Below are 21,962 nucleotides of genomic sequence, written 5' to 3'. Positions count from 1 at the left end.
TTGGATCTTTATTTTTACTTCCATTACTTTTGCTAATATTTCATTTTCATTTTTAAAAGAATATTCAGTATAAGGGGCATCTGTGTGGCTCAGTTGGTTAAGCCTCTGACTCTTGATTTTGGCTCAGGTCATAATCTCAGGGTTGTGAGATCAAACCCTGCATCAGGCTCCATGCTCAGCGGGGGAGTTGGCTTGGGATTCTCTCTTTCACTCTGCCCTTCCTCCCTGCACTCGTGTATGTGCTTGCTTGCTCGCTCTCTTGCTCTCTCTCTCAAATAAATTTTTAAAAAATTCACTGTAACTATCACTAAGAAGAAAGAGCTTAACAATTTGCCATAACTTCTACTTATTTATGTTCTAAATTATATATGTCATATTTTTATGACTTGACTTCTAATTTCTTCTGATTGCCAACTAATAGATGCTAGTAAACTTGGAGAAATAATGAGGAAAACTATCTCACTAAAGAAAGATACGGGGGCACTTGGGTGGCTCAGTTGGTTAAGCATTGACTTTGGCACAGGTCATGATTTTATGGTCCTGGGATCAAGCCTCATGTTGGGCTCCCCACTCAGTAGGGAGTCTACTTGTCCCTCTCCCTGTGCCCCCTCCCCATGCTCGTGTTCTCCCTCTTTCTTTGTCTCTCATATAAATAAATAAAATCTTTTAAAAAGAGAGAGAAAGATACATTGGACAACTTTTCTTGCCATAAGTTATGAGATAAGCTAAAAATAAAGATAAGAATAAACAAAAAGCTTTTTCTATTTTAAGACTTTATTAATTATTATTATTAAGACTTTATGCAGGGCACCTGGTTGGTTCAAGGTAGAGCGTATGATTTCAGGGTTGTGAGTTTTGAGCCCCACATTGGGTATAGAGATTACTTAAAAATAAAATCTTAAAAAAGAATGAATTTTTTGTTTAAGTACAGAATCCCACATTATTCCTTAAGTGATAAATGCTAATATCATGGGAGCATTTGGCTATTTTGTGCTGCTTTGTTTAATCTTTTATTTCATTTTTGTCTTCATCTGTTCTTTTTCAGGTAACAGTAAGCATGAATTATGTTCTTGGAACCCATGGATGGCTGCCTTATGACAGAAACATTTCTAATTACTTTACATTCATCAAAGATCAAACTGTAACAAATCCAAAGTAAGTAAATGAACATTTAAAGCAAAACAGGTAGCAGCTGATAACCTTATTGCCAGGAAAAACAACTAGATTGATTGGTGTTGTTTTGAAAATCATATGGTAGACATGCAGATTTTCTTCTCTCTTTTCTTCCTTCCCTCTTTACCTTTTCCTGACTTGCTTACTGGCTGAAGGATAAAATAATTTCTGTAAGTAATGGAAACAGAAAATATTAGGAATACTTTTTAGGCTTAATTGTATTTTTATTGTACAATGTTATTTATAAATAAGCCTTGTGTGTTTTATATAAGAATTTATTCTTTACCTTAGTTAAATTTTTAAATATATAAAAGTTATGTTTTAAAGTCATTACTCTACATTTTAAATTAAGGTCATTACTCGGAGTCCATTACTCCAAGTCGTTTTATCTGTATGTTTATTACGAGCAATGTTTTTTTTTTCCTTCTTATCTCACACAGGACTTAGTACTGTTGGGCTTGGCACAAAACATGCCATCAGCAAATTAATATTGAATAATAAAGTTCTAGAGCTGAACTCTCAGAATTGGCCCTCATTCTCTGTACACACACTGAAGTACAATCACTTCTTTGTGTCTTTCTGTGAAAGCTAGATTAGCTGACCTCACAGGTATTTACTTAATTAGGAAGCAGATAAATACCATATACTTGCTTTAGTTTGAGTGAAGTATCTTCATGATACTTCATGAAGAATCTTCATGAGTATTGTTAGATACACATTTATCTGCTTGTGCAGTAGATTTCTGGTTTCAGTTGATTTCCAACTTTCCTCATCCTTTCATATCCTTATCTTGTCCTTTATACTTTGATAACTACCATTTATAGAATTGAGGTCTCACTGAATTGGCTTTGAAAGTCAAGATTTAAATCCTTTTCACACCTTCACCAGTCTCAATTTCTTCAGCTTAACCCTTGAGACTATTTGTTAGGTATCTTTTAATGTAATGAGAAATATGAATACAATTAATGTGTTTTCTGGAAGTCTTTATCATTCATTAATGGACATTTCAAATTGAACAGTTGAATAGATTTATTTTTCTTTCAGAGAAATTTAAGAAATAGTTGATATCAGTCTAAGTGATCTTTTAAGGAAAAGTCTAATATTTAATTGTGTTCACAGAACTCAGCGTAGTATGAATGGTCCTTTTGCTCCAGGGCTGGAGATCACTTCTAAGCTATTCATAGTATCACATGATGCGAAGTTGCTTTTCAGTGCTGGACACTGGGATAATAGCATTCAAGTGATGTCACTTACAAAAGGCAAAGTTATTTCACACAATATCAGACACATGGGTAAGTACTAACTTTTTTCCCTCAAAAAAGAAGTTTTTCTATTTCTTCTAAATACAAAGGCAGCACATGCTCCTATAAAAATCATTAAAATTAACCTTCAAAGTTGAGTGAACTTCTTGAAGAGCAGTGCTATGAACATTATATGCTTTAAGAGTATTTAATAAGGGATGCCTGAGTGGCTCAATTGGTTAAACATCTACCTTTGGCTCAGGTCATGATCTCAGAGTCTGGGATGGAGCCCTACATCAGACTCCCTACTCAACAGGGAGCCTGCTTCTCCCTCTCCTCACCACTTGTGTTCTCTCTCACTGTCTCTGTTGCTATCTCTGTCTCACACTCTCAAATAAATACAATTTTATTTATTTTTTATAAATAAAATTTTAAAAAGTATTTAATGTATTTGGGGTATACTAAATGCTGTACAAATTAAATATCTGAATGATGTTAGGCTAAGTCTTTTTAACCTTTTTTTTGTAAAGATTTTATTTATTCATTTGACACAGAGACAGAGAGTATAAGCAGGGGAAGTGGCAGGCAAAGGGAGAGGGAAGAGTAGGCTCCTCGCTGAGCAGAGAGCTCGACAAAGGGCTTGATCCCAGGACCCTGGAACCATGTCCTAAGCCAAAAGCAGATGCTTAACTGACTGAGTCACCCAGGCACCCCAGACTAAGTCTTTTTTAAAAAATTGGTTGATAACAGGGTCCCTGGGTTGGCTTAGTCAGTTGAGCATCCAACTCTTGATTTCTGCTCATGTCATGATCTCAGAGTCCTGGGATCAAGCCCTTCGTCAGTCTCTGCACTCAGCAGGAATCTGCTTAAGATTCTCTACCTCTCCCTCTCTCTCAAAATAAATCCTTAAAACATAAAAATAAAAGTTCTTGTTCTTCAAATAAGAATTTTAAGACAAAAAGGGTAAAAAAACCTCTCATAGTTGAATAAGACATCACCTGCCTTATTAGTTAACAGTTATACATGAGAGAGATAAATTATTGTAGTTTATCCTGGTGCTTCTTAGTGTTTCAGCCTTCAGTATAAGAATAAAACATCATGGGGGCACCTGGTGGCTAAGTTGGTTAAGCATCCAACTCTTGATTTTGGCTCAGGTCATGATCTCAGTGTTGTGAGATTGGCCCAGGTCAGGCTCTGTGCTGGGCATGGAGCCTGTTTAAGGTTCTCTCTCTCTCTCTCTCCCTCTCCCTCAGTTCCTCTCTCCCTCCATTCTCTCTTTCAAAACAAAACAAAACATTGTATAGATTTTCCACTAATAAACCTATTAGGAAAGGGAAATGGAGTCTGCTACTATGCTACACTGGTGGCTCCTGAGATGCCACTTAGCATCTAACTGAGCCACCCAGGCCCCTAAAAATAAAATCTTTAAAAAAAAATACTGCTGCTTTCCTGTGACAGCCTTTTCCATTGCCATTCTTATATTTCTCCTGCTAAACCAACTGATTTAGTAATAGTTTGAACATAAACTAAAATTGCCCTTATAGTTCTATTCCAGCAAAACGACACTATTTCATTTTTTGTAATTCTTTTTTTCTTACAGATATTGTGACTTGTTTAGCTACAGATTACTGTGGAATACATTTGATTTCTGGTTCCAGAGACACTACGTGTATGATATGGCAAATAACACAACAGGTAGTTACACATTGTCTTCCTTTTTGGGGGAACCACTATAAATCATAGATTAATAATTTTCATCAACCATATTGTACTCTTATAATGTTGCTTCAAGGAAGTGTTGTTTTTCTTTACGGCATTTAGGTTTTTTACTTAACAGGCTTTCCTCTACCCCAAATTTGTTAAAATAAATCTCTAAAATTTTTCTTGTAACATTTTTCTTGCTTTATTTTTTACATTTTAATCTTTAATCCATTGGTAATTAATTTTTCTATAATTTTAATATAGAATAAGAGTATTAGATATATACTATATAGTATACATGATAAAGTATAGAATATATATAATACATATTTTATAATAATATAGAATATTAAAATATATGGTTTTATGTACTGCTGGGTGGAAAGTCATTATGGCAGCATAAATGATTACCCAGTGAATTGGATCTTTTTCTGGATTCCCTGTATTTTACACTTACTTAGTTCTACGGCAACAACAGAATGTTTTCATTTTAGTAGTTTAATGTTTGGTGAAACAAATTTCTGTGTTGCCTTATAAAAAATGTTTTCAGCTATTTTAAAATTAGTGTTTATTCTTCCATATGAATTTTACAACTTTTTAAACCATATCATCCTCAAAAAACTCCATTTTAGTCTTGATGAAATTGTATTTTACTTACATGTTAATTTGGTATGGGTTGACATTTTTATAATCATGCCTATCCAGGAATAGAAAATACCTTTCGTATTTGTTTCAGTTCTTTTTTTAATGTCCTTCAACAAAAAAATCTTTTGGTAATTTTTTCCCATAGATTCTGTACTTTTTAAAGTTTATTTCTAATTATCATAATCCTCTTAATATTTTTAAATTCACTTTTCTTCTACTTCATTATAAAAAAATCTATTGATTTCTATATAGTTATCTAATTGATTTACCAAATCTTACCTCATCCTTATAATTATTGGTATTTTTTAGATTTTCTGAAAATAGATACAGTTTATGATGTGAAATAAAGGTGGATTTATCTTTTCAAGTATACTTATGATTTCATTTTCTTATTTTGTTACATTATTAGCTAATAATGCAGTAGAGTAAGAAAATTAGAGTGAGCACCCTAACATTTGATTTTGATGAAAATGCCTTCACTCTTGTGCCATTTAGTGTACCGTTTGCTATTGCACTTCACTATATATTGTTTTTCGGTTGTGTTTTTTTGTATATAACTAGTTACATTTCTTCTGTGTTTTTCTTTTGGTAGCTTTTTAGTAAAATTTCATTACAAAAATAGTGCATTTTTGCATTTGTCGTGTTAATCTCTTCCAATATCTTTCTCCTAGCATCTTTAAAAAAAAATTTAAAAGATACAGGGGCACTTGGTGGGCTCAGTCGATAGAGCGTGTAACCCTTGATCTCAGAATTGTCTCTGCCTCTCTCTCTGTCTCTCTCATAAATAAATAACTAAAATCTTAAATAAATAAATAATTTCTTTAAATAAAGTAATTCTATAAAATAAGTCACAGAGATACAGCATAGGGAACATAATTAATATAACATAGTATGTTTACAGATAACTACACTTAACATGGTAAGCATTGCATAGTTTATAGAATTGTTGAATCATTGTTGTATACCTGAAAGTAATGTAACATTTTGTCACCCAAAAAGAAAGAAAGAAAAAAAAAGTATTCAGAGATAGAATACAAAAAGTTTTGGGTTTTTTTTAGATTTTATTTATTTATTCATGAGAGAGGGAGAGAGACAGAGGCTGAAGGAGAAGAAGGCTCCCTGTGGGGAGCCCGATGAGGGACTTGATTCCAGGACCCCAGGAGATCATAACCTGAGCTGAAGGCAGACCCTCAACCACTGAGCTACCCAGGTGTCCTCAAAAAGTTTATTTGTAATTAAGGGAGAACAAATCTGTAGATGAAAAGGGCAAATAATATACCTGTTAAAGTTAATCCAAAGCAATCAACCTTGAAACTATTCAGATTAAGTTTTGAAGCTTCATAAGACAGAATAATTTGAGACTCCAAGGAGAAACACAGGAATGAGTCCTATTGTGAATAGATGGCTGTGGTGTAAGAAGAAGTTGCAGTGTTAGTTTATGATTAGACTTATTTGAATATAGTATAAACCTTTTTGTAGAAAACAGCCTAATAGAAAATTAACCTTTGCTTCTCTTCTAATACTAGGGAGGTGTTCCTGTGGGCTTAGCATCTAAACCCTTTCATATTCTGTATGGACACACTGATGAGGTATTGAGTGTCGGCATCAGCACTGAACTAGACATGGCAGTGTCAGGATCAAGGGTAAGATTTCACCTTTAAGAAATGCTCATTTTGGGGGATCCCTGGGTGGCTCAGCGGTTTGGTACCTGCCTTTGGCCAAGAGCATGATCCTGGGGTCCAGGGATTGAGTCCCGCCTCAGGCTCCCTGCATGCCCCACATGGAGCCTGCTTCTCCCTCTGCCTGTGTTTCTGCCTTTCTTTCTGTCTCTCAAGAATAAATAAATAAAGAAAATCTTTCAAAAAAAAATGCTCATTTTCTGGTGCACCTGAGTAGCTCAGTCATTTAAGTGTCCAACTCTTGATTTTGGCTAAGGTCATCATCTCAGGGTCGTGAGATCAAGCCCCACCCTGGGTTCCATGCTCAGTGGGGAGTTACCTTGAGATTTTCTCTCTCCCCTTCTCCTCTGCTCCTCCCCCCTAATCTGTCTGTCTCTCAAGATAAATAAATCTTAAAAGAAAAAAAAGAGGGGAATAATAAATAATAAATAATAGTGAAAGGGAATAGAAAGGAAGGGAGAAGAAATGGGTAGGAAATATCAGAAAGGGAGACAGAACATAAAGACTCCTAACTCTGGGAAACGAACTAGGGGTGGTGGAAGGGGAGAGGGTGGGGGGTGGGGGTGAATGGGTGATGGGCACTGAGGGGGGCACTTGACGGGATGAGCACTGGGTGTTATTCTGTATGTTGGCAAATTGAACACCAATAAAATTTTATTATTAAAAAAAAAAAGAGGGCGCCTGGGTGGCTCAGTGGTTGGGTGTCTGCCTTTATCTCAGGTCGTGATCCTGGAGTCCCAGGATCGAGTCCCGCATCAGGCTCCCTGCAAGGAGTCTGCCTGTGTCTCTGCTTATGTCTGTGTCTTTCATGAATAAGTAAATAAAATCCTTAAAAAAAGAAAGAAATGCTGATTTTTCCTACAAATTAAGAAGCAGTATTTGTATTTAAATATTTTCATGCTTGCTTTGGAGGCACATACGCTAAAATTGGGATGATAATTTTTTCCTAGAGGAATGGATAAAAGGATAGGAATTCTTTATTGTTGGTGTAGGACTTTATGCAGAAGTAGCATAACACAGAAGGAAAAAAACTTAAAGAGACTGGATTATGTTTTGGTATTTTACTGGTCTTGTTAGTTAAGGAAAGAGGGCATCTTACGAAATGGAATACTATTTCAAATTTCAGGATTGGAATTTTTTCTGATACATGTGTCCTTGGTAAAATAATCATTTTCTGAGTTCCTTTCCTATATTTATTTATCCAGCCTCTTTCTTTTTTGTTGTTCTGTGTCTCTTTTTCATATTCTGATATTTTCTGTGTATAGGATGGCACTGTGATTATACATACAATTCAGAAAGGTCAATACATGAGGACTTTACGGCCACCTTGTGAGAGTTCTCTGCTCCTAACTGTTCCTAATTTGGCTATATCTTGGGAAGGACATATTGTCATCTATTCCTGCACTGAAGAAAAGACCAGTCTCAAGGTATATAACAGTTATATGCAGTACAGCTAGACTATCTATAAATCTGTCTTTTCCTTTCCATATTATACTGTATAATAAGCATTTTGATGAAAAACACTGTATTTTGAAAAGGATATTTTCCTTTTATTTTTCAATTTGTTCATTCCTTACCATTAGATGGACCCCTATCACAGTCTTGACCTCATTTTATATTTTGTCCTAGGGATGTCTAGTGACCTATATGTTATATAGGTCTTTTTGATTTCAAAAAGAATTTCTGGTTATGTGGGAACTCATAAGCTTAAGTGGAAATTATAACCAAATTAAATTATTTTTGTATAGGCTGTATATAAACAAATCATGAATTATGTTTACTTTTCTACCCATGAAATTAATAATAATAAAAAAGAGGGGCTCCTGGATGGCTTAGTTGTTGGTTAGGCATCTGCCTTCTGCTCAGGGTCCTGGGATGGAGCCCCTGTCAGGCTCCTTGCTCAGCAGGAAGCCTGCTTCTTCCTCTCCCCTGCCTGCGCTCCTCCTGCTTGCGCTCTCTTTCTGTGTGAAATAAATACATAAAATCTTTTTTAAAAAAATTAGAGAATCAGGGTACCTGGATGGGCTTCCTAGGTTAAGTGTCAGACTCTTGATTTCAGCTCAGGTCGTAATCTCAGAATGAGTGGGGGATCTGCTTGGCATTCTCTCTCTTTCCCTATGCCCCTCCCCCTCTCCACTTGTGTGTGCATGTTCACACGCTGTCTCTTTCTGTTTCATAAATAAATAAATAAATAAATAATAAATAAATAAATAAATAAATAAATCTAATCTATCTATCTATCTATCTATCTATCTAAAAAACTTTAAAGAGAATCTTGGGGTGCCTGGCTGGCTTAGTTGGTAGAGCATGAGACTCTTGATCTCGAGGTTGTGAGTTCCAGCCCCACACTGTGTGTAGAGATAACTTAAAAATTTTTCAAAAACTAGCTTTAAAAAAAGTAAGAGAATCTTTGTTTTTGTTACGACTATGGGGTTTAAAAAAAGATTATGGGGTGTTTTAGAGTGGATGAGATTTTAATTATTTTGAAGGGATGAGAGTTCTTGTTTAATATTTACTTGGCAGTTATTTATTGAAGAATTTTCTTAAAATATATAATTCTCATTTAAAATCATTTAATATTTTTCACACACTTTCTCTTTAAACATAACTATTTGTTTTTTCAATATTTTAAATCCAGTAGTAAGTCTGTTATAGTCCCAGTTGTAATTGTCAGTGTTAAAACTCAGTTTTAATTTGAGATCATTAAAAGTTTTTGCATCTTATCTTTACAGGATAAGAATGCATTACATCTGTTTTCTGTAAATGGCAAATATCTAGGGTCTCAAGTCCTGACAGAACAAGTATCAGATATATGTATCACTGGAGAACATATTATCACGGGCAGCTTACAAGGCTTCCTGTCCATAAGGGATCTCCACAGGTAAATTACAAGAATTATTGAAGTCTCACTTAAGAAAAGGTAGTAATAGGGGCACCTCGCTGGGTCATTTGGTGGAGCATGGGATGCTTGATCTTGGGGTTCTGGGTTTGAACCCTGTGCTTTGTGTAGAGATTACTTAACAATAAAATCTTTATAAAAAGGAAGAAAAGGTGGTAATACTTTCAGCCTAGAGTGGAAATCAGCAATCAAAGATTTCTAATATTTTGGTTTATCATTTATTTATTTACATGTCAGTTTTGGCAACTGAAAAAACTTGGGAAAGCTAAAGTATTTCTGGATTAGAAAATGAAATGTAGATGTACATTCTAAAAATGTAGGAAATTGTATGTTGTGTATATTTACCACAAGTAAAATTTTTTAAAAAAATAACCAGCAAATTTTCATGGTGCCAAGCCTGGATTATAGATTTGGAAATTGTTCAATTGTAGTTTGAATTTTTACAAAGTACAGTTAGGGCTTAAAAAATTTTTTAATTGTGGTAAAACAAAGTAAAATACTTTTAAGGCTAATTGTTCATGATTGTGTATATGTATGTGTAAAATTGGTTGGTAGTCATGTTATTTAAACCAATGAAGGAAAAGGATGTTTAAATAGTGGATATGTAAAAAAAAAAATAGTGGATATGTTTTTAGATTTTATATTCATATTTACTAGCTTATATACACAAGGCACTATTATTGCCTGTATGCCCAAATACATTCTTTCCTTTCTTTTTTAAAAATTTATTGTGGCTTATATTTATGTTCCTGAGACTATCTTGGCCCCTCCCAAACCTTTCTTATAAGTCATTTCCTGATCCCACAGTGTTCTATCTTACCACATTCATATCAGAATCACTTCTGTGCCAACATCCTCTCCCCACTTTTGTATTTCTCTTCTCCTTTTTGTCATTCTTTCTCCAGCAGTGGACTACTGAATCCCTGTTTGAATCATATCTTTCTAACATTTTGTTTTATGGTATTGTTAAGAGAATCCCAGATCAGGAGTAAGAAAAAAAAGAGAATCTCAGATCAGAAAAATAAATGAGAGCTCTTAGCAGCTTATCCAAACATAGTGTGTACATCAGAGGATTCTTCAATTTCTAATCCTAAATGCCATATTTTCCATAATTATTATGTTTTCAGTGTTACATATTATTTAGTATATTATAATTTATATTATACATTTGTATATTACATCTTATTAGACAAGGCAAATAGACTAGTTTATAAACCTTACCCCCAACACACATTTTGAACTTTTGCCCTTTTTATCCAACTTTCACTTTTTAATCAACAAGGAAAATATCATTTAGTGAGAAAGCATATATATGGTTAAAATAAAAACAGATGTTGAGAATAGAGAAAAGATACAGTATTTTAAGTAATGCTATAATGTGGGCCCTTGTGTGAGCAATTCAAGCTTCCTGAATCTAAGTTACATATATGTAGAATTAGAATGCAGAACCACGTGATCATTGAGTTATCTTCCAGGTATAAAATTCTCTGAATCTGTTATGTATCCATGTAATTATGTGTGTGTGTTTTATTTCTCTTCTAGTTTGAATCTCAGCATGAACCCATTAGCCATGCGAATGCCTATCCACTGTGTTTGTGTAACCAAAGAATACAGCCATATTCTTGTAGGATTAGAAGATGGCAAATTGATTGTAGTGGGTGTTGGCAAGCCAGCCGAGGTAAAAAATAGCATCAAGAACTTCTTTTCCCATACTATTGGGGATTCCTTTGGTTCTCCTTTGTTCCAGCTAAATCAGAAATCTCCAATATGGATGAACAAATTAAAAACCAAATTTGATTTTTCAAAGGGCAGTAAATGAGAAGGGGATAAACTAGTATTCAAGAGTGATGTTTATATTATTATACAATTGAAAGCACACATTTGTCAGTTTCTATCACTCTATATAAATAAGAAAGTTATTTTATTATATACCTTTCCAAATCTAGATTCAAGACAGTACTTAGATTTTTAATACATAAAAGCCTTTATAAAAAATGAAATACAGACTCAAATAATAAAGCTATTTACTTTCAACAAGAATACCAGAACTAGCAAAATATGCTAATTCTCAGTGAATTTCCTGTGCTTACCGTAGATTCGTCAATGGTTTATCAATTACTGAATATGCAGATACCATAAATCTAATGCTGTTCCTTAGAAAACTTAGTAGCTATACTCTAGAAAACTTCTTTTATTACATAGAGTCAAATTAAACATTGTAAATTTGTATTGATACCATTAGTCTTTCCTGAGGAATCTAAAATATGGCATCTGTCAGAGTCATTTCAAGAGAAGCCATTAGTGAATAACACATCACTGGTTTTAGTAAATCTACCATGGATCATAGGGACCTTTTTGTTTTATATATATTTTAAGATTTTGTTAGTTTTTGTACCCTTTTTCTTTTCTTTTTTAAAGATTTATTTATTCATGAGAGACACAGATAAGAGAGGCAGAGACACAGGCAGAGGGAGAAGCAGGCTCCATGCAGAGATCCCAACATGGGACTTGATCCTGGGTCCCCAGATTCATGCCCCGGGCCAAAGGCAGCGCTAAACCCCTGGGCCACCTGGGCTGCCCCCTTTTTCAAGATATTATTATAATGAAAGAGAGATCTTACTAAAGTGATTGTGACATTTACCTTTAAGTGTAACAGTCCAGCAAACAATGTCGGCACATCCATATCTTGGTATTTCACCTATATTTAAAACATTTTAAGCATTTTTTCTCTTTGAGTGTGTTTCAGTTTCTGATTTTACTAAATTTTTTAAAACAAGTGACCATTATGTGCACACATTTTCTTCTAAAAATTGGAAAAAAATGCCTAAGCAGCTTAATTTCATAGGCCTAAATCAATGCTTTGTACTATTTACTAAATAAGTTTTTTGTCCTTGTTGAAAGATTTATGTAGTCTACAACACATGGAATCTGAATTGTGTATAGATTTTGAATAAAAGTATTTTTTGTCATTTTTTATCTTTGAATGTATCAGCTGAAGTATGGATCTACTTTAGTATATTACTATTTAGAATCTTGCATAATTAAAATATAATTTTATGACTGGAAATTAAATCAAGATTTAGTTATGGAAAAATTTTAATTCAAGATCTGATTTTATCTAAAAGATCAAAATCTTGATTAATGTGCATTTTAAGTCATGTACCCTTTATGTATTTAAAGTTTATGTATTACACTATCAGTTTTATATATTACACTATCAGTATGAAATTTATATTTGTAAATCAAATGGTAAAGTGGAAATGATGTTTTACAAATACATCTGGAAATGAAAATGCAAAACAAGCATATCAAAATATCTTTTCATGAAGCTTGATTTTTTTAAACCCTTCAATAAATATACCCTAGAGAAGGATAACCATTGGAAAAGGAAAGCAGATGAATTGCCATTAAAAAGTAGATTGCACTTGGGAAGGTAATTCTGACATCGTAATCACATGCTTAGACTGAGAAATGTTTCCTACATGGGTTCTTTTTTGCCCTACCTAGAAGGGTAAGCACTTTTAGAAGGGCATTTATTCACCAGTTTGATTAATATTTAATTAATTATTGTATGCTGAGAAGTGTGCTAGATGATATAAATTAATGATGGACAAAATGTGATTCTGACCTTCAGAGAACTTACGCCATTCCTGTTTTCCAAATTACACTTATCATTGTTGTTAAATATTATTTTTTGAAATTCATATATCAAAATATCCAAAATTATTTTCATCAAAACATTATTTTACTATTTTCTTATCCTTGTGATTAGCATTAATAGTACTTTATTTTATTTATTTATTTTTATAATAGTACTCTAAATACAAGGAGAAAATCCTCAAAATTATGTGTCTTATTAGCTAAAGTATAATTTCAGAAGATTATTTTAATGAAGTGATACACATTTTTGCCAATTTATAAAGAAAGGGACTCTGGTAATTTGGACAAACTGGGACATTGATTTTTAAAATTAACACATTGGCATTTGGCCTTTCTCAACTGAAAGACAATCAACATCAAGAAGCCTTTAATTATTATTAATCAAGGATCACTAAAGTGTTAATGATTCTGCTAACAAAACTTATATTCTGCATTCTATGAAATCAATGTCATGTATATCAATTTCACTTATTCTTTTTTCTCTTTTTTTCTTAATAACATCTATTCTTCATTTCTTTGGATTACCTTAAACAGATGCGTTCAGGTCAGCTTTCTCGAAAATTGTGGGGATCTAGCAAGCGACTCAGCCAGATTTCAGCTGGAGAAACTGAATATAATACTCAAGATTCCAAGTGATTACTATTTCCATCTTCTCTCATGTATAAATGAAACTTGATTTACTGCTTTGTCACTTTAGCCACATCTCTCAACTATCTGAAATGTATTAGGGCTTTTAACACTGAAAATCATTTAGGGACTACCAAAATTCAGTATGCTATGTATGTATAACATAGGTGTATTATTAGCCACTTTAAAAGTTCCTGATTAACATTGAGTCCAGTCTTATTGACTAATTCTTGACCTACACTAAAGTGGATTTGAGAAAATACGATTTAATTAGATTTGTGGCTCATTCCTAAAGATCACTGGATCCATTGGGGAAAAAAAAAACTTCCAAAAATGAAGAAGCTGGATACAGTTCCCTTATTATTCTAAACAGCAAAATTTAAGTTATTTCTAATTAGAGTACAGATGACAGGACAGTTGAGAGACATGGCTTTTAATGTACTCTTTAGTTAATCATTTTCCTATTTACTGACCACCATATTTAAAAATACATCAGTTTATTTATGGAACTCTTGATTGGGGTAATATTTTAAGGGCATCTGTTGCACACTTGCATTTTCAAAACTCAATGTAAATTCTAGATTTTCATGATAAGCTGAAGATAAGTTGAAACCGGTACATTGGGTCATTCCACTACTACTTAGAATATTACTAATGAGAACTTACTGAAATATATTATTATGCTTAATTAATAAAGATAAGTAGGAAATAAGAGAAACTAGAGATATAGCTTACAGATGTACGTCATTAGTATAAGGAAAAAATGCTGATTATGATTTTGACGGTTAGATCCTTTAAGTAGCATTTGCAGCACAATTTATATCTGCAAAATTCAAAATTTCTTGGTGTATTCTTTACTAAGCAGATGCTATGTCTTTCCCCATAATTAGAAGTGGTAGCAGTGATACCGAAATACATTAACATTTTTATCTAGAACTTCCATGTGATTGATAAATGAATTGAAAAGATATGCATCACTTAAACTAGTCATTTATAGTAATTTTTAAAAAAACACATTTCTGTTTCATGTTATGTATAACTTTTAAGAATATAATTTTATTTTACATAGTTATGTATTACATTATACTTAATGTTCAATATGTTAAAGTTACAGGCTGATTTATTTTGGAATTTAAAGAGATTGTTAAACCTAGTGGTTTTTTATAAGGTCATCTTTTGAGGTAGGTCAGAGAGCTTTTACTACTACAAGTGTCCTTAATCTGAGATTCCTTGAGTTTGGGGAATTTATGAATCCCCTGAAATTGTGTGGAAATTCTTTGTGTTAACTGCAGTTTTTTCAGGAGTGAGTATGTAGCTTTCATAATGGAGTCTGTGATCAGAAGGGGAAAATAAAAAACTTCTTACAATAGTAGTTTCTTATAAAATAATAATATTCCTTTTTATTCCACAAATCCTAGATTTCCTTATATCCAGTTGTCTTCTCAATGGCATCTTTGAGAAACTTTCCCTCTGCAGTTCTCTTTGGTTGTCTACAGTATCTAGTACCATTTTCTTTATAATCTTATGAGTGGGTAAAAAAATTTTGAGAAGTAAAAGATTCTGTTTAGGGAAGGGAAGCTTTTTGAATAGATGTGGTCTGATTGAGTCAGGACTAATAAAAACTTATAGAAGAATTTTCTTTCCAGTTATTTAAAATCCCCTATTTTATTCAGTAAAAACAAACAGACAAAACCAAAAAAAACCCGGTTATGTTTTAGGTAAATAACCCTGAAATAAACTGGTGCTGCAGGTGTAAAATAGAGCATATGTAAATGTGAAGGTTTCCTTTTTAAGGACTTCATGAATTTGTGTGATGAAAATATCTCAAAAACAAGGCAATAGAGATAATTACGATTTATTGAGATTTGTTGCTTCTATTTATTTCATTCTATTTCTATTTTTTATACTACATTTCTTAGGTTTCAAGCCAGCAGAACCAACATGATTGACTTTTATGGTATTTTAAATGTTGATCTTTTAAAAAAAAAAAAAACTTTTGTGAATCAAAATTTTGGAAATTTTTCTTTTGCTTACTTATCCAGAGATTTTGGTATAAGGATGCCATCTTTATTTTTAAGATTACTTATTTTGTAAGTCTTTTCGATGATGCCTACAAATTACAAAGAATTTTAATTTGTCAGGGAAGAATTCCGTTTTACTTTGCTGCTTTTTAGATGGAAGAACCAAACAAGCAGTATTCATCTTATAGTACAAATAGGAGACCCTTTGTTTACAGTAAACTGAACATCCTACCTAGACTAACAGATGTTCAGAGCTGTGGAATTCTTCCTTATATTACTTTTTCTAAAAAGTAAAAACCAAAAATAAAATTTTGATGAAAATCTGAGGAATACTAGCAGCAGTCTAAAGGAATGGAACGTGAGTTTATCTATTAAAGTAAGCAAATATAGTAGGACCATTAGCTGAATAATATAAACCTCTTTTAAACAGCATAGCCCACTGAATTAAAATTGACTAGATAAAATCACTGGAAAGATACAGGGGGATTCTGGTGTATTAGATGTTATCTGTTTAAGATGTTTCTATTTATATGATGGGAGAAATGAACAACAGTATGATTAGAATAGAATAATAGGTGATTTCAGTTGATCAACAGAATATCTCAACTTGGCTGCTATGAAGTTTGTTGTCTAAAGAAATTTTTATCTACTTTTGTTTCTTAACATTGGTAATGATGGAAATAAAAATCTCAGCATCCTGGTGATGGGAAGAGATTTATACTAGGATAATTTTGCTTTTAGAAAGTGAGGTCTCAAATATTAAAACATAGAGTAGCTATATGTTCATTTAGAGAATAAAGAACCAATCTTTCAACTCTTCATTCAGTATTCTGTCATTAGATAAAATTGAAGGAGAGAATTAAAAATAGATCAGGGAATGGAAATTAGAAAAGTACATGAAAATATAAAGCCTATCCAGTTGGCTTAAAATCTTTTAAGCCTGTGAAGCTTGTGTTAGCTATTAATAAGTTTCTATCTACTAATTTCTGTTAGATCACAGTGCTTTTTTTAGGTCACATCCTTTTATAGGAGAGGAAATGCCACATATTCATGTCATTAGCTAGGAACATCAGTGAGACTTCCCTTTTTTCTCTGTGTAAGGTATATAACAATTACCTTAAAGAACTGTTATTGAAAATCTATTTTATGCGTCTGAAGGAGTAAGTGTACCCTCATAATTAATTAGAATTTAGATTTGAAAGTTGAGTCTTAACCTAAGAGTTTTTATATTTTACTTGAATAAGAGTAGGCAGAGAAATTTTAACTTGAATACCAGATTTTTATTTAATGATAATAGATACATGGCTTTGCCTTTAAATATATTTTTATTGTTGTTACTAAAGAATTCACTTATGGAAATCTTTTAGTTAAGTTTAAAGAAGGTAGCTCCTTTTATATATTTACATTTACAAAATGAGTAGCATTTATCACCTTTCCAAAGAAAAGATACAAGTGCATGAACTATATTAAATATAAATGTTAAATAATATATAACATGTACTGTCATAGGGTGTGTGAATGAAGGTTGTCTGTTTATGTCAATACAATTGTCTTACATAACTATCTGTAAGATATAATTTTTGACTGATTTATAAAAAATGAAAGTCTTTTTTTTCTTTTCAAATCTAATCTGTTGGTTTCCCCATCATCCAGACTTGTCCTAATTACTGTCCTTTCATCAGCTGACTCCGTTCTTTCCCAGTATGTGGCCAGTCTTAAATATTTTTATCACTCTCAGAAATATCTGTTCTCAATATTCTTTTTGCCTGACTCATTTATCATATATACCCATTGTTTGCTTTGCTTTAAATTTGACCCCATCTGGAAAATTGTTCTGAAGAGCTTTCCTATATCAGAATCCTGGTGCTTTTTCCAATGCCATTTATTCCAACAACAATATAGTATTATCAGTCATCATTTCAATATTAAAATGTTGTCCGTAGCTTATATAATTTGAATCTACCATTTCCTAAGCCAGTGTTTCTTGAGATTGCAGATCAGACTTATCCATGATATTCTATAAATATACAGAAGTCTAGGCACTACTCTGAATCTCTTAACTTGGTATAAAAAATGTCTCAGTATTCTTATATTGTCTTAAAATATTTTCCACTATAGAAATATCCATTCATTTTTATAAATCAGATTGCTTATTCACAGGCGTATGTGAAAATAGATTTAATAATTAACCTTGGAGACATTTTTCTAAAATTTGCTTGGGATGGCTTTCTTATCTTTGTTTAGCTTGCCACTAAAATAGCCAAATTGCCTTTTCAGTTGAATTATTCTTATAACTTTCTTCAGACCTTTCACATTTGAATATTATAACTAACATTTGCTTCCAAAAAAAGTATCTGTTTCCTTTAATAGTTCCTAGTGACTGTCAATGAATGTTTTGCATATTTGAATTAGGTAACATTTTAAAGTATTAATAAAAAGCATGAGTTATAAAATGTTAGGTCTAAAAATAGAATTAGATCTCCCCTAGCCTTGAAGGTAGTAATCAATAGAATCTTTCTAATAAAAAGCATTGGATATATCCCTATCCGTACTTCTGATGACTTCTCAGTATGGAAATAATCTTTAATTTTTTCATATAAAGTCTTAGTATTACAGAAAACAAAGCATTAACATTTAAGATATTCAGGCCTATGTTGGAAATGATTCAGTTTTCTATATTAAAAATACAAAGCTATCCTAGATATAGGAGTTATGGAGTGATTTTCTTTAGTATAAGAATCCTCTAAAACTGGCTATTTTATCATATACTTTTTGGCTAGATGGCATCAGACATAGCTTAGACAATCTCACTAACATTCATCACATGTGGGTGATTTCTTTTTTTTTTTTTTTTTTTTTCACATGTGGGTGATTTCTAAACACATTACAGGATTTGGACCTATGAAGCTAATGGCTATAGTGAAAAATAAAAGGACAGATACAACTTTTTACTTTTGTCTTAATGCCTGTATTTATATGAACTGAAAATTCAAGGGGAAAGAACTAGAAAGTCACTAACCTAATATTTGTTTTCTGTGGTATAGTTTTAATGTTTCCTTGGAAGCTTATTTTGCAAATATTACCGTAATAACATTAACAACAGCACAGTTCTGTCAGTGAAAAAATTACCCACTCATTTTTCAATGTTGAATGTCAGTGGAACTTTGGGTGTGTTTGTGTGTGTTTTTCCACTACTATGATGCCTGTCTCATTATTTAAAATTTATAACTATTTTTGAATGCACACAATGATCAGCTATTTGTAATATTATTATACTGTAGCATTGTAATTTAAAAAATAAGTTAGGACTTAGGATCAAAAAATAAAATGAGTATTTTATAGATTAAAATAGAAACTTTTAAAAAAGTCTTACTCCAATTGGACCTTATAAAATTTTATTTTGGTAATAATATATTTCAACTTAATAGGTATTAAAACCAGAGGTTCTCTGGTAGCCAGGGTACTAACTAGTTAATGTTAAAATGCTATTTTTGATGTTCCTTCCCTTGGAAACATTTCCCACACTATCCAAGCAATGTGTTTTAAGATTTAGTGGGCTCAACCTATACATTCAAAAAATGCCTGTGTTGCATTTTGAAGGAAAAATCTTACCTGTAATTGGCATATTTTGCTCCTCAGAATGTTAAAATTATATTAATCAATAAACACTTTAGAAGTGGTTCTGGTAAGGAGATATAAGTTATCAGACCTAACTGAAAAAATTCAACCTTTAATTTCTTATATAGGAATTAAAGAAAATAACTTTTTTTTTCCTTTGAGATTTTGATTACTTTTTAAAGTATTTATAATAGTTTTACCTTCATCCAAAATTATGACTTATTACATATTTGTGGATACTGTTTATTTTATAATTTGCTTTACATAAGAAAAACTGTTAGAAAACTGTATGACTGGTATGTTCTCTTCAGAAACTCCTAAGGAGTATGGCTTTTCTTCCCCCACTTGTTTGCTTTTATATACTTGGAGCAAAAAATTTAGCAAAAAATAATCAGAGATCTAGCTAGACATTTTCTTTCAAATGCATTGCTGTAGAAGTGAATCCATTAAGACAGAAAAATATCAAACACATAGGAGTTGTCTCATGCCCATTTTTCTGGGATTCAGATTAAATAGGAACATTTCAGTGTTATGGAGGTTGACAATGACTTGAATGCATGAAAATGCACAAAGAGAAGGATGGCTGAAAATTTGGAATTGTTTAAAAAAATACTTGCAAATTGTGCTGCTACTTAAATATTTAAGGAATTCAAAAAGTTGTATAGTTATCATAAAATGTTCCTTCTCATTTATTCTACTGGAATTGACCATGAAAAAGAATATTAAGCCTTATTTATATCTAATTATTGACTGTGCAAACTGTGACTCAATATTTGTATGCCAAAAAATGGTCTTAAAGTTGAGAAAATTTTAGATTTAACAAAGATGTGTAAATAATTTTGATTAGTCTTCTCGTTATGATGAAGTTACTGTTAATTTGGTGCAATACACTCTTCTTCATCCTTTTAAGATTAAATGTGTAAGATGTACGTTTTGTTTTGTTACATTGAGTGTTTAAAAATTTTTCAGTGTGTGTATATGAGCAAATATTTGATTTCTGTATAGCATGATTGAAGATAATTGAGAATTTTGCACTTTTTTTAGTCCTTTGGAAATTTGTATTCTAACAGTTTTTAAGAATGTACATTTATTTTGTACATAATACATTAGCTTTGTATATGAAAATGGGTTTAAATCAAATAAAAAATGATGTTACATTCTTCAGTTGATTTGTAATTCTCACTTCACAGTCTGATTAAAACACAGCCTTGGCTAAGTTATTGGAGTAAACAAGGGATTAAATACAAGTTTTGTTAAGCAGCAAATTGATCACTGCTTTGTATGAGAATTTCTTCTGCAGTCTTAATGTGTACAAGATAAATGTCATGTTAATTAACCAGTTTTTGTCATATATAACAACAGATATTAAGCCTTTGGTTTTAAAACTACCTCAGGACTATGGTTACATTCCCCCCTCAAGAAAATGATTATAAACCAGAGATATCCGTATGTAGTTCATCAAATAATACATTAAGCTGTTTTTTTTAACTTTTCTTTCGTTTCACATAATTAAAAGCTTTTATTCATCAACTTTTGACAGTCTAAATGTTGATCTAATCCTCCTGTCTTAAGGTTAATAAAACCTAATCCATAATAAAACAATCCAAGCTCTGTTCCAGATTCTTTCTAGTACTTTTGTCTCTAGATCCAGAGTAACAACACGTCAGAAATGAACATTAACCTTTTTCCAGCCTAATACCATCTATGAATGATACTACACTTTTATTGAAGACAATGTACACTTTTATTGAAGACAATGGTAGAATTGGAAATTTCCTTCATTAATCTCATCTGGTGAGATCTCTCAGTCACAGGACAAAGCCAGGTCGGTTAAAGGCTTAATTAAGACTTCCTTGCTTTTGTGAAATAAATCCATAATACCATACCAAGAATCAAATAAAATATATTTTAAACGGTTATACTGGAGCTTGTATTTTCTCACCATGTGTCATTCATTTGATGAGAAATGGAAATTAAGCCGTTTTTAGAAACTATTGTGAATTTTTTTTTTTACTAATTTTTTACTTTTTTTCACTACTGAACATATTATTAGAATGATTTTGACAGTCTGTTCAATTCTTGTAAAACTCTATCTACAGTAGTGTTTGGTGCATTTTCTAAAGTTGTGTCCATTCAAAAGTGGTTCAGTTGTAACTTTGTAGAAATTAGAAGATGAGAGCAAGGCTACCGAATATTTGTGAATTAGGATTTTTATGATCTAGTGCTAGAAAGTTATTTTTGAAAGTAAGTGCCTTCTTACAGTATTCAACTTTAACTTATGTTGCAAATCCTTCAGTAAACCATGGATCCTCAGAAAAGTGCCAAATCATTCCTAACGCATATGGCATGATTAAAGAGAAGGTAAAGATGGGTTTAATTAGCCTAAAACAACAATAGTTTCAGAATCCTATTTTAGCATCCTTTGTCAGAATACTATCATGCAACAACAAAGAGGCATTTCTAGATGGGAAAACACAAAAGAATTTGCTTACATGAGAATTTGAATAGTGTCAAACAGGTTGAAAATAAACACAACTTAAGAGTGTCTGGGTGGCTCAGTCAGTTAAATATCTCCCTTCAGCTCAGGTTGTGATCCTGGGGTCCTGGGATCGTCTTGCCAAATGGGGAGCCTGTTTCTCCCTCTTTCATCCCCCCCTCTTTTTCTCTCATGAATAAATAATAAAATCTTTAAAGAAAA

At 32.2% G+C, this 21,962-nt stretch overlaps 1 protein-coding gene across 10 annotated transcripts in view; it reads left to right on the top strand.

Annotated features, from left to right (window-relative positions):
- The window catches only part of NBEAL1 (neurobeachin like 1), a 178,064-nt gene extending 156,881 nt beyond the window's left edge, over nucleotides 1-21,183 (top strand). For 8 of the 10 annotated variants that reach the window (XM_077885014.1, XM_077885018.1, XM_077885019.1 and 5 more), the window contains 7 exons: nucleotides 1,046-1,155; nucleotides 2,293-2,465; nucleotides 4,015-4,109; nucleotides 6,287-6,403; nucleotides 7,705-7,866; nucleotides 9,172-9,320; nucleotides 10,881-12,654. In XM_077885014.1, the coding sequence (XP_077741140.1) occupies nucleotides 1,046-1,155; nucleotides 2,293-2,465; nucleotides 4,015-4,109; nucleotides 6,287-6,403; nucleotides 7,705-7,866; nucleotides 9,172-9,320; nucleotides 10,881-11,157 (1,083 nt within the window). In that variant the 3' untranslated portion in view covers nucleotides 11,158-12,654. Of the gene's footprint in view, nucleotides 1-1,045; nucleotides 1,156-2,292; nucleotides 2,466-4,014; nucleotides 4,110-6,286; nucleotides 6,404-7,704; nucleotides 7,867-9,171; nucleotides 9,321-10,880; nucleotides 12,655-13,532 lie in introns of those variants that run through there. The other 2 variants (XM_077885015.1, XM_077885017.1) reach the window with 1 other exon arrangement.
- The last annotated feature ends 779 nt before the right edge of the window (nucleotides 21,184-21,962 follow it).

This window comes from Canis aureus, chromosome 36 (assembly GCF_053574225.1).
Source record: "Canis aureus isolate CA01 chromosome 36, VMU_Caureus_v.1.0, whole genome shotgun sequence".
In the NCBI taxonomy this organism is placed as follows: domain Eukaryota; kingdom Metazoa; phylum Chordata; class Mammalia; order Carnivora; family Canidae; genus Canis; species Canis aureus.
The sequence above is the reverse complement of the archived record's forward strand: the minus strand, read 5'-3'. Positions and strand labels throughout refer to the sequence as shown.